Raw genomic sequence first — 12,383 nt, forward strand, 5'->3', positions numbered from 1 at the left:
TGCAGGACCTCTTCTCTTGTGATGTGCATGGAAAGACTTGTCGTATATAAAAGATGAGAGAACAAGGAGACTTGTTGGGACGAGAAGACAATACACAAACAGTTTGAGCATTAAGAAGTCAGTAAAAAACCTTCACTTATCATTCATTCAAAATAAGCTGTTTATGTTTGTTATTGTCAAGTCAAGTCACCTTTATTTATATAGCGCTTTTAACAATACAGATTGTGACAAAGCAACCGAACAGCATTAATTAGGAAAATAGTGTCAATAATGCAAAATGACAATAGTAAACACTCATTTTTCAGTTAAAGACAGTTCATCATTGAATTCAGTGATGTCAACATCCAGCTCAGTTTAAATAATATCTTTGCAATCATGTCAACGATAGGTAGCGATCGGACAGGTAGGATCTAAACCATCTTAAAGCCTGCCCTTGGATACCTGATACCTAAATTGTGATCTTCCCCCCCCCCCAAAAATGTTTGAGATTCACATAAAATTAACATTATCATTAAACTTTGCATGAATAAACCTTTTTTTTTTCAGCTGTAGAGGGCAGTGAAGTTTTCAAATTACAATTTAGAGTTTCCACCACATAAGAACAGATAAAAAAGTTGAAATTATGAGACTAATTCATAAATAGAAAGTCAGAACTGTGACATAAAAAGTCCAAATTATGACAAAAATTCATCATTTTGATATAAAAATATGAAACTATAGGGAATTAAATCATGAGATACAGTCGAAATTGACATGAAAATTAGAACATACGTAAGTTACGACATAATTCTACGTTTCATGTCATAATGGCTTTTTATCTCATAATTTAGACGTTTCTCATAATTATGACTTATTCTGTCATATTTTTGATTTTGTAATCTCATAAAAATTGACTTTTTATGCCATAATTAAGATTTACCAGATGATTATTTTGTGTGTGTGTGTGTGTGGCGCAAATGGGCTTCCATATCTGTATTTCACGCGTTTGATTTTTATAGATGAATTTGTTTATCTTGTGTTTTTACCCGGAAGACTTGACTGTTGAGACAGAGGTTATTAGGTTGAGTTCTCCTACTGTATGAATATGATCCTCGTTCCTCTCTGCTCGTCGATGTCTGTTATATTCATTAGACGAAGTGGGACTTTTATTTTGTATTTCTGTCACGTTGTGTTTACAATCTGCACTGCTTCCGACTTCACGCTACCCAAACAAACTTCAGCATGTTTGCACGTCAAATGTGAGTTTATATTTATCAAACGCTCATGAGCACAGCTGCCATCTGTTTATATTTTAAAGCATGGTTTATTATGTGTCTTCATATTGTGACTGGCGTCTGTCAGTACCTGTTTCCGGTTTAGTTAGGGTTAGTTTAGCGTTAACTGGCTTATTCAAATCAAGTGATAAGAACATTACATCGCATTTGCACTCTTTACTTCTTTAGCAAAAAGACCGTTTTATTTTTCTCTTCAGTTATTTAATATTTACATCTTAACTCCTTCTTGAGGCGTAGAATGGATCTTATTAATGATTTTATTGCTTATTTATTTACTGTTTATTTCAACACATTAAACACATTATGGCTTTAACAATCAACCTGGATTTTCTCTTGGCTTTGGTTTAACTTTGGTAATGTCTTGGTAACATTTGTTTTCATTACCTTTAATTTTTTGTGCAACTTTAATGTTTGTTTTAATCCTTTGATGTATGAGTTATGAAATCATAAAGGGAATTTTTTTTGTATATATATATAAGAATATAACCATTAAACTAATAATATTAATAATAACAATAATAAAAAAATTATAAAATTAATAACCAAATTAAATGTACAACATTATGATTATAGTATTATTTAATTAAATCTTATTTATTATCAAAAGTCACATAATAAATGAAAATAAAAAGAATAGTTCTTTCATTATTATTATTATTATTATTATTAATGTATGTTTTATTTTATTCTATGACTTTTTATTACATAACAATGACATTTTGTATTAAGGATATAATTATATTATGTAGATTATATTATTATATTATGATGTAGAATATACACACCTATATATGTGACCCTGGACCACAAAACCAATCATAAGGGTCATTTTTTGAAATTGAGATTTATACATCATCTGAAAGCTGAATACATTTCCACTGATGTATGGTTTGTTAGGATTGGACAATATTTGGCCGAGATCCAACTATTTGAAAATCTGGAATCTGAGGGTGCAAAAAAATCGAAATATTGAGAAAATCGCCTTTAAAGTTGTCCAGATGAATTCCTTAGCAATGCATATTACTAATCAAAAATTAAGTTTTAATATATTTACAGTAGGAAATTTACAAAATATCTTCATGGAACATGAGGGTCACAAATAATATGTAGTATGTCTATAAATATATGAATTAATCCAAGTATTGCTGATAGGCGTGATGTATAAGTGCTTTATAAATAAGATTCTTTATCATTTACAGGTATCTGCACTGAAGAAACCACTGTCCTGCCATGTCGAGCGGCTATAAGCCAGATATCCTGTGGTCTCCCCATCACGCAGACCGCTATGTGATCTGCGACACTGAACTCAGTCTGTATCGGATCGGACCTGCAGGAAACTCGGAGACCAAAGCTGGCGCCCTTCCGCTATCAGAGGAGACCACGGCTACGCTGCTGGCCATCAACTCCGACGCCCCGTATATGAAATGCGTGGCCTGGTATCCCAAACATGAGCCGGAGTGTTTGCTGGCTGTGGGACAGGCCAACGGCCGAGTCGTCCTGACTAGTCTGGGACAGAGCCATAACTCCAAATGTAAGGAGCTGGTGGGTAAAGAGTTTGTACCCAAGCACGCCCGACAATGCAATACACTCGCGTGGAACCCGGTGGACAGTAACTGGCTGGCGGCTGGTTTGGACAAACATCGGGCTGATTTTTCCGTTCTCATATGGGACATAAGTAGTAAATTTTCTTCTGAAGCGGTTCCAGCTGAGAAGGTTCGCCTGTCTGGAGACGTGGACTCTGGGTTGGTGGTGACCAAATCGCTGTACGAGCTCGGTCAGAACGATGCATGTCTTTCTCTTTGTTGGCTCCCTCGTGACCATCAAAAGTTACTCCTGGCTGGGATGCATCGAAATCTGGCCATCTTTGACCTCCGCAACACCAGCCAGAAGACATTTGTGAACACCAAAGCCATCCAGGGTGTAACGGTGGATCCTCACTTTCAGGATCGCGTTGCGTCCTTCTTCGAAGGCCAGGTGGCCATCTGGGATTTGCGGAAATTCGAGAAGCCGGTCTTTACTTTGACCGAGCAGCCCAAGCCTTTGACTAAAGTGGCATGGTGTCCCACACGCATGGGCCTGCTGGCCACGCTCACGCGGGACAGCAACATTATCCGGCTGTACGACATGCAACACACGCCCATGCCGTTCGGCGACGAGGTTGAACCCACCATCATCGAGCGCAGCGTCCAGCCCTGCAGCGAGAGCATCATCAGCAGCTTCGCCTGGCATCCGTCCGCCCAGAACCGCATGGTGGTGGTGTCACCCAACCGGGTCATGAATGACTTCACGGTCTTCGAGCGCATATCGCTGGCCTGGAGCTCCACCACGGCGCTGATGTGGGCGTGCGGGCGGCACCTGTACGAGTGCGCGGAGGACGCCGGTCAGGGGGTGGCCGCTGCTGAAAAGGACATCGCCACTAAGATGAGGGAGCGGGCGCAGTTGCATTACGGCCACGACACCGTCCAGGTGTGGAGGAACCACGTGCTGGCCGGAGGAGACGACCCGCATCTGAGGTCGCTCTGGTACACGCTCCATTATATCCTTCACTGCAGCGCTGCAGCATTACAGGAGACGATTGAACCTTTCAAAGCATATGTCAAAGTTATTGTTGAATTTTTACCTAAAAAACAAACTATTTCTCGTTGTTTCAGGATGTTTTGCTATTTACTTGACTCATATAATAATATAACATTATACATAAAATATATTACATTATTAATTATATATATAATTGTATTATTACTATTATATATATATATATATATATATATAATCATTATTATAAGTTACAATATGTATTATATCGAATTATTATTTACATATAATAATAATAATTGTATTATTATTATTATTAGTAGTAGTAATATATGGTTTATTTTATTATTTATATGACTATGTATAAACTTTTGAATAGACAATAATAATTATAGTAGTAATAATAGACTACTGGTCTAAAGTTTGGGATCAGTAAGACTGGTAATGTTTTTTAAAGAAGTCTCTTATGTTCATCAAGGCTGCATTTATTTGATCAAAAATACAGAAAAAAACAGTAATCTTGCTAAATGCTATTACAATATAAGATAATGGTTTATATTTTAATATCCTTTAAAATATAATTTATTTCTGTGATGCAAAGCTGAATTTCTATCAGCCATTACTCCAGTATAAAGTGTCACATGATCCTTAAGAAATCATTCTAATATGCTGATTTATTATTAGAATTATGTAATTAGAATTATCTAATTAGAATTAGAATTATCTATATAAAAAAAAGGAACCTGCGATACTTTTTTCAGGATTCTTTGATGAATAAAAAGTTAAAAAGAACAGCATTATATATATATATATATGTATATACTGTAATTTCACTTGAAACTGGACATTGTTAAACATCAAGAAATCAATTTTAAGAACTGAATTAACATTAAATTCTTTTGAGAATATTCATGATTCTTATGAATGTATTATTTGTAAATCCATGGATTGATTGGTTCATTTTTTGTTGTCATATTCTTGTCTATATGGTGTTGTTCTATTTGATATCTCTATATTTCCTATGTAAGTTTTACTTATGAAGCAGTACACTGAAAATGTGGAGCAGAAGCAACAGAGCAATAAACAGTCGCTCATCTACTCAGGCATCAAAAACATTGTCAAGTCCAGCTCTGGTAAGTGCGAACGGCACAATATCCGATCACATTTTCTGTGAACATTATTGTGTATTATTGCTCTGTACAGTAGAAGTATTTCTCATAGACATCTGCTAAAAGCCTCAGTCAGCCTCATGGTATCTGTCACTGGAGGCCCTCTAAAGAAATCTCATTCTCTCAGGCACTACAGAGACACGGCGCTGCTGGTCGGGCTCAGACAGGCAGACCGATGTACCGCGGTACCACAGCGAGGAGCGCAGTCTGGCCCTGCAGCTGTGTGGCTGGATCGGTCGAGGGCCCGACATCGATGTGGAGCCCTTCCTGAAGTCTCTGGAGCAGGAGGGCGAGTGGGAGAGAGCCGCTGCTGTTGCCCTCTTTAACCTGGACATCCGTCGAGCCATTCAGATTCTTAACAAAGGAGCTTCAGCAGAGAAAGGTACGTGACTGGACTGGAGGAACATTGGGCTGCCAGTGACAGTGACTATAAAACTCACAATCTCACAAAACATGCCAAGAAAAGGCCCTTGTCTTTTCTTACCCCAAAATCTAAAGGGAACAAATTGAATTATATTTTGCAGCAAAAATTAAGCATATTTTAAAGATTTTTTTGCACAGTGATGTTATTTTCATATCAAGTAAGCATTTTCCTCCATAGTTCTTATTATTGTACTGTATATACAGTATATATATATATATATATATATATATATATATAGAGAGAGAGAGAGAGCGAGAGAGAGAACATCTCAGTGCTACTTAAATATCATAAATATACTATTCTAGTTTTTGTTAATATTTTGCATTTATTTTTATATTTTGTTTTTCACTTTAATTTTAGTAAAAGTTTTAATAATTTTCATTATTATTATTATTTTTAAACATGTCCATATAGTGTTTATTAATTTTTATTTATTAGTTTTTTTTTTTTTGGTTGCTATTCAACTTTAAATGAAAATGACACGAGGTTGTTGTTTTTTTTTAAATGTAAATTTTCCTTTTTCTTTTCTTAATTTTGGTAGAAATCTTACCTGGACACGGTTTTTTTTAAATCTTTTTTTTTTTTTAAACAGATGCCATACTTTTTTTTAATAATGTTATGACCAATTTTATAAATGTGCTAATTTGCTACTGTTTTTACTAGTGTTCACACTAAAACTCCAGTCTGTAATTTGACATCAAAATATGTGTCAAAATATAATGCACCGTAAAAGATGCATAACTAGATACATAATGAGTGTACAAGGTATGAACTGGAGAAAATAAGCCCTGATATCTGTATAAAAATGCCTCTAGTGGCTGATAATGATATATAATTTATCTCTATTAGGGAGTCATTTAAATTGGAGATGACATCTGAACAATTTTGAATAACTTGTTTATATAGAGAGATAGATGTTCATGTTCCCCTAAGGATTTACAGGAAGTCCTGTCCTCTCTGTACATTTGGATGAATGTTAGAAGGACTGTGTGAAATCCAGGCAAGACAGAAACACGCCATCGGCTGCCTGTTTGCAATCAAAATTGTCCTTTATATACTGACAAAATGACAAAAGCATGGCTTACATTACACAATGATAGCCATTTAATATTAAAAGCCCTAAAGCCGCAGATGCATACAGCATATGGGGCTGTATGTTTATTATTCATAATTGCCCGATGTTTGGGCTTAAAGCATCATTTGTTTTGGCTTTGGGAAAAAGATCTAATCTTTTATAATCTTTACAATGGGTGTGGGTTTTTTCTACACCTACTGCCATAAGGCTTTTGTCTTTGCATTGTGTTTTGTTTGCACTCATCCAAATGTCATATATTGTTCTTTCTTCCTTAGAACACAATAGTTCCACACAGTTCTTTCTCACACACACACACACACACACACATACATTTTACATATTAACATTCTTGTCATTTTGTTGGTTTGGGTGAGTATTTTTAAATATATATATATATATATATATATATATATATATATATATATATTTTTTTTTTTATTTTTAGCTTTAGTTTTTATTCTTTTAGTACTTCAAGTTAAACTTATTACTAAACTTATATTTTTTTTATATATTTAATTTTATTTCAGTTAATATTTATTTTAAGTAACAAATGTTTTTTCTTGGTTTTATATTTAGTTAATTATAATAACCTTGATCTTGGAAATATACAAATGCATCTTGTTTTCTGTTTCCTTTATGTTGTGCTCAGGTGATCTGAACCTGAACGTGGTGGCCATGGCTCTGTCGGGCTACACTGATGAGAAAAACTCCCTGTGGAGAGAGATGTGCAGCTCTCTCAGACTCCAGCTGAAGAAGCCGTACCTGTGTATCATGTTTGCCTTCCTCACCAGTGAACCTGGTGCCTATGATGCGGTCTTGGTATGTTTATAAAATGTATTGTGCTTAAAGGGTTAGTTCACCTAAAAATGAAAATTCTGTCATTAATTACTCACCCTCGTGCTGTTCGAAACCCTTAAGACCTTCGTTCATCTTCGGAACTCAATTTAAGATATTTTTGATGAAATATGAGGGCTCTCTGACCCTCCCATAGACAGCAAGGTAACTACCACGTGCAAGGTCCAGAAAAGTACCAAGATGATCGACAAAGTAGTACGTGTGACATCAGTGGTTCAACTGTAAAGTTACGAAGCTACGAGAATACTTTTTTGCGCAAAGAAAACAAAAATAACGACTTTATTCCACATTTTCGTCTGTACTGCTTCACTTGTGGACACGCGTTCACGAAAGTATCATGACGCGAGCGTGTGTGGACGTTTCTGGTCCTTGAACATGGTAGTTACCTTGCTGTCTATAGGAGGGTCAGAGAGCCCTCATATTTCATCAAAAATATCTTAAATTGAGTTCCGAAGATGAACGAAGGTCTTACGGGTTTTCGAACAACACGAGGGTGAGTATTTAATGACAGAATTTTCATTTTTGGGTGAACTAACCCTTTAAATGAATATTCAGTGTTGCAATGAATTTACAATATGCAATTGTAATTACTGTATATTCAGGTCAGTTCTTTAATAAAAAATGTGTTCTCTGTTTTCTAGTATGAGAGTCGTGTGGCTGTTAGGGACCGGGTGGCATTTGCATGTATGTTTCTAAATGATGCTCAGGTAAGACCCGCTCACCCCTGAGCTTATCCAGGTCTCATTGATGCGCACTAAATAATATACTGTCATTTTTTCTCCCTTAAGTTGCCTCGTTACATAGACAAGCTGACCAATGAGATGAAGGAGGCTGGTAATCTGGAGGGCATCCTGCTGACAGGACTGACGAAAGATGGTGTAGATCTTATGGAGAGTTATGTAGACCGAACCGGAGACGTGCAGACGGCCAGTTTCTGCATGCTCAAAGTAAGTGAATGTCCAGAAACAGAACAATACATGATAAAGACATCTACATAAGAGAATGATCTGCTCTCGAGTGGATGGATGGATAAATGGATGTTTAGGGTCGGTTCAGTTTTTTTATGTTGTTGAAAGGAGTACAAAATACAGTAAAATCAGTAATATTGTGAAATATTATTACAGTTTAAAATAACTGGTTTCTATTTGAATGTATTTTAAAATGTAATTTATTTCTGCGATGCAAAGCTGAATTTTCAGCGTCATTACTCCAGTCTTTAGTGTCACATGATTCTTCAGAAATCATTCTAATTTAAGGATTTTCAACTCAAGATACATTTCTTATTATTATCAGTGATGAAAACAGTTGTGCTGCTTAATATTTTTGTGGAAACCGTGATAGTTTTTCTTTTTTAGGATTCTTTGATAAATAGAAATTTCAAAAGAACATTTATTTGAAATAGATTTTTTTTAATGTCATTAGAAATGTCTTTACTGTCACCTTTGATCAATTTAATGCATGCTTGCTGAATAAAAGTATTAATTTCTGTCAGAGAAATCTTACCCTAAACTTGTGAACGGTGGTGTATATTACAGAAGGAATAAAAAGGAAAATGCAAACAAATTAAGATGTTCATTAGATGGATAGATAGGATGAATCTAATTTGTGTACATTTACATTTATGTATTTAGCAGGTGCTTTTATCCAAAGCGACTTACAAAAGAGGAGCAAAAGCAATTTGTCAAAGAGCCAACATATATACGTAATATACAATGGCAGGTTTATTAGACAACTAGATTAGAAAGCAAGCTAGAGAAGAGGAGAAATGCTGAGAAGAAAAATAATTGTGACTGTGTGTTGTTAAACCAGGAAAACTGATGTGGATTCAGGTCTGCCTCACAGTTTCCAGATGAGTGTGTTAAATGTTGATTTGTGTGCTGTTTGTTGTGGCAGGGCTCCCCAGGAGAGGTGCTGAAGGACCCTCGGGTGCAGTGCTGGATCGAGAACTATCGCAACCTGTTGGATGCCTGGAGGTTTTGGCATAAACGGGCTGAATTTGACATTCATAGGAGCAAATTGGATCCCAGCTCTAAACCACTTCCACAGGTTAGAATCAAGTTTCTTTCTGCCAGTTGTTAAGCTTTGCATGCATGATATAATCACTGATGAATTTATATCGATCAGTATTAGTGATTTGTGAAAAAAATAATCAATCTGTTCGATAATTTTATAAAAATCACTAATACTGACCGACATGTATAGCTAGCTGTGTGTGTATATATATATATATACACTGTAGGTATAGAAAAGAATCACCCCTCTTTAAAATAATCACATTTTGTTGCTTTGCAGCCTAAAATGAAGACTTTTTTTGTTTTATCCAGCTGTATTTACTCAGTGCAACTTAGAACTTTATCATCTCAGTGATTGTGTTTTTTATTTAAAAAAATAATAATTCTGACGTGTTGGTGTTATATCTTTCACTTGGATGTTATAAGTTTGAGTAAATACAGCTGGATAAAACAAAAACTAGATTTTTTAAATTTTGTAAATACTGTAGCAATATTGTAGTGATTTATAATATTGTTTATGAGCATAGACATAAAAATATTTATTGGTGCATCCCTAGCTTTGATATTTATTTAATATATATCATGATTTAAATATAATTTTTTGTTGCATATTTAATCTTGCGGTTTGTCTTTGTTTACTAATTCTGATAATAATTTGTTTCTTTTTCTTGTTTGTCCTGATTCCTGTACATATGTTCTGCGCAGGTGTTTGTGAGCTGTAATTTCTGTGGAAAGTCTATATCATACAGCTGCTCAGCGATGCCTCATCAGGGCCGTGGATTCAGTCAGTATGGGGTCAGCGGTTCACCCACCAAGTCAAAGGTCACCAGTTGCCCTGGCTGTCGTAAACCACTTCCACGCTGTGCCCTCTGCTTAATGAACATGGGCACTCCTGTGTCCAGCTGCCCAGGTAACAGACGGATCATTTAAAGTTCTTCTTCAATTATGATACCATAATGTAAACATATTCAGTTCACTCGTCTCGTCCGTCTTATCAGGCACAGGAAAAGCAGATGAGAAAGCTGATCTCACACGAGACAAAAAACTCGCACAGTTCAATAACTGGTTCACCTGGTGCCACAACTGCCGGCATGGTGGTCACGCAGGTCACATGCTCAGCTGGTTTAGGTAAGAGTCATATTCACCCATATTGTGCCATTTATTCGATGACCTTATAAATACAAATACACTACTGTTCAAAAGTTTGGGTTTTTAAAAAGACAAATACTTTTATTCAAAAAGGATGCATTCAATTGATCAAAAGTGACAGTAAAGATATTTATAATGCTACAAAAGATTACGATTTCAAAAAAATGCTGTTCTTTTGAACTTTCTATTCATCAGAGAATCATGGAAAAAATGCATCACAGTTTAATATTTCATAATATTGCTGTTTTTACTGAATCAAATAAATGCAGCCTTAAAAGACATCTTTCAAAAACATTAAACATTTGAACGGTGGTTTATAGTATTAAGTATAACATTTTCTGTGCCATTATATTGTCTTTTCTTTCAGAGATCACAGTGAGTGTCCCGTGTCGGCGTGCACCTGTAAATGCATGCAGCTGGACACCACAGGCAACCTGGTGCCTTCTGATAGTGTATAAAGGCCTTTCTGCCTTTGTTTTCCAACTTAAATCTCCCAAATGACTAGAAACCAGCTACCAACATTAGTTCTGTAAGTGGTGATGGCGAAGTTCTCACAGTTTCAGAAGTTAATGACGAGCATATGTGTCTTTTCTGAAGTGATCTGCACACCTCACTGGTATTGAAGTTGGCGACAGGTGCTCTATTGTCACAGGAACTAAAGCAGTTACCCATAATTAAGTCACCCACCCGCGGGCAGTTGTGTGTCCTGAGACGTCCAACCTTCTCGAGAAGGAATCCATGTGAATGTCTGACCTATGCATTCGTGGTCCAGTAACAGGAGATTCTATGAATAAAACTATTTCAGTATCAACTTTAGAGACAGGGAAAGAGATACCACAATAATTTCAACCTGAGTAGTTTGAATGCATGTCAGGAATGTTTTGTTTATATCTTAGAAAGTGCTTTCACACGGTCCATAAATACTTCAACTATTTGCCTTTGAGTTTAGCGATTCATATTGTTTTATTATTATGTATTTATTGCATATTACTCCACACCATACTGAACCTCGGGTCAGCTGATGAAAATTTAATTTGTTCAGAGATCTACAATACAGTCAAATGATCTTCACTGGAAAGTGGTCAAATATCTATTCAGTTTGTTTTAAAAATTCCTTTTAACACATAACACAAAGTGATTTTTTTGCTGATTTTTGTTGTTTAAAATATGTAGGTTTAACATTACACTCTAAAAATGCTGGGTTAAATACAACCCAGTGCTGGGTAAAATAGGGACAGACCCAGCAATTGGGTTGTTTTGACCCAGCGGTTGGGTTACTACCCAGAAGGTTGGGTTAAACATTTAACCCAACCGCTGGCTCAAAACAACCTAATTGCTGGGTTTGTCCCTATTTTACCCAGCACTGGGTTGTATTTAACCCAGCATTTTTTAGAGTGTAGTTATGGCTAAGTGTTGCATTTTTGGATCCAAAGGTAATGCTGTTTTGTAGTGCTTACATTAATTTATTGCACAATCAATGCAAATTTAACATCTTAACTATTTAAATGATTGTGTCTGTATTTTTTTGAAAAGCAAAATGAACTTCCATTGAGGACTAATGTTATTAAAACATTTTTTGAAGGAGTTTTGAATGCAGTATTGTTTTTCCTTTATGCAACCATTTTGTTTGTTTCAATGAGATTAATACAGATTTTCAGTTTAGTGAACCACGATGAAGATATGCAATAGCAGAAATTAAGAGATAAACTGTTTAGATCAAGTTTAAAATCTTTACTTACTGCAAAAAATAAATACAAATGGTGTACGAACATGTCTGAGTCATAGTTCGCCCAGAAAAGCCTATCTTGGAACTATATTTTAGGACCATAAAAGTTTTTTTTGTGTTGTGACATTTTCATGACAATAAAGCCATTGAGTTTGTTGTGCTAA

At 35.6% G+C, this 12,383-nt stretch overlaps 1 protein-coding gene across 2 annotated transcripts; it reads left to right on the plus strand.

Annotated features, from left to right (window-relative positions):
- The first annotated feature begins 1,148 nt into the window (after positions 1 to 1,148).
- LOC107592123 (WD repeat-containing protein mio-like) lies at positions 1,149 to 11,638 on the plus strand. Of its 2 annotated transcripts, XR_001609943.1 has the most exons (12): positions 1,149 to 1,238; positions 2,474 to 3,810; positions 4,844 to 4,942; positions 5,106 to 5,360; positions 7,127 to 7,296; positions 7,974 to 8,039; positions 8,121 to 8,279; positions 9,226 to 9,378; positions 10,050 to 10,254; positions 10,343 to 10,472; positions 10,861 to 11,022; positions 11,146 to 11,638. XR_001609943.1 is itself a non-coding variant. In XM_016281508.1 (11 exons), the coding sequence occupies exons 2-11, from the start codon at positions 2,505 to 2,507 to the stop codon at positions 10,949 to 10,951; spliced, it is 2,634 nt and encodes an 877-aa protein (XP_016136994.1). In that variant the 5' UTR covers positions 1,149 to 1,238; positions 2,474 to 2,504; the 3' UTR covers positions 10,952 to 11,637. The 2 variants fall into 2 exon arrangements, 1 of the variants encoding a protein (XP_016136994.1); XM_016281508.1 differs by having other exon boundaries at positions 10,861 to 11,637.
- Positions 11,639 to 12,383: the final 745 nt, after the last annotated feature.

Source organism: Sinocyclocheilus grahami, unplaced genomic scaffold, assembly GCF_001515645.1.
Source record: "Sinocyclocheilus grahami isolate Dianchi unplaced genomic scaffold, SAMN03320097.WGS_v1.1 scaffold150.1, whole genome shotgun sequence".
Classification (NCBI taxonomy): Eukaryota; Metazoa; Chordata; class Actinopteri; order Cypriniformes; family Cyprinidae; genus Sinocyclocheilus; species Sinocyclocheilus grahami.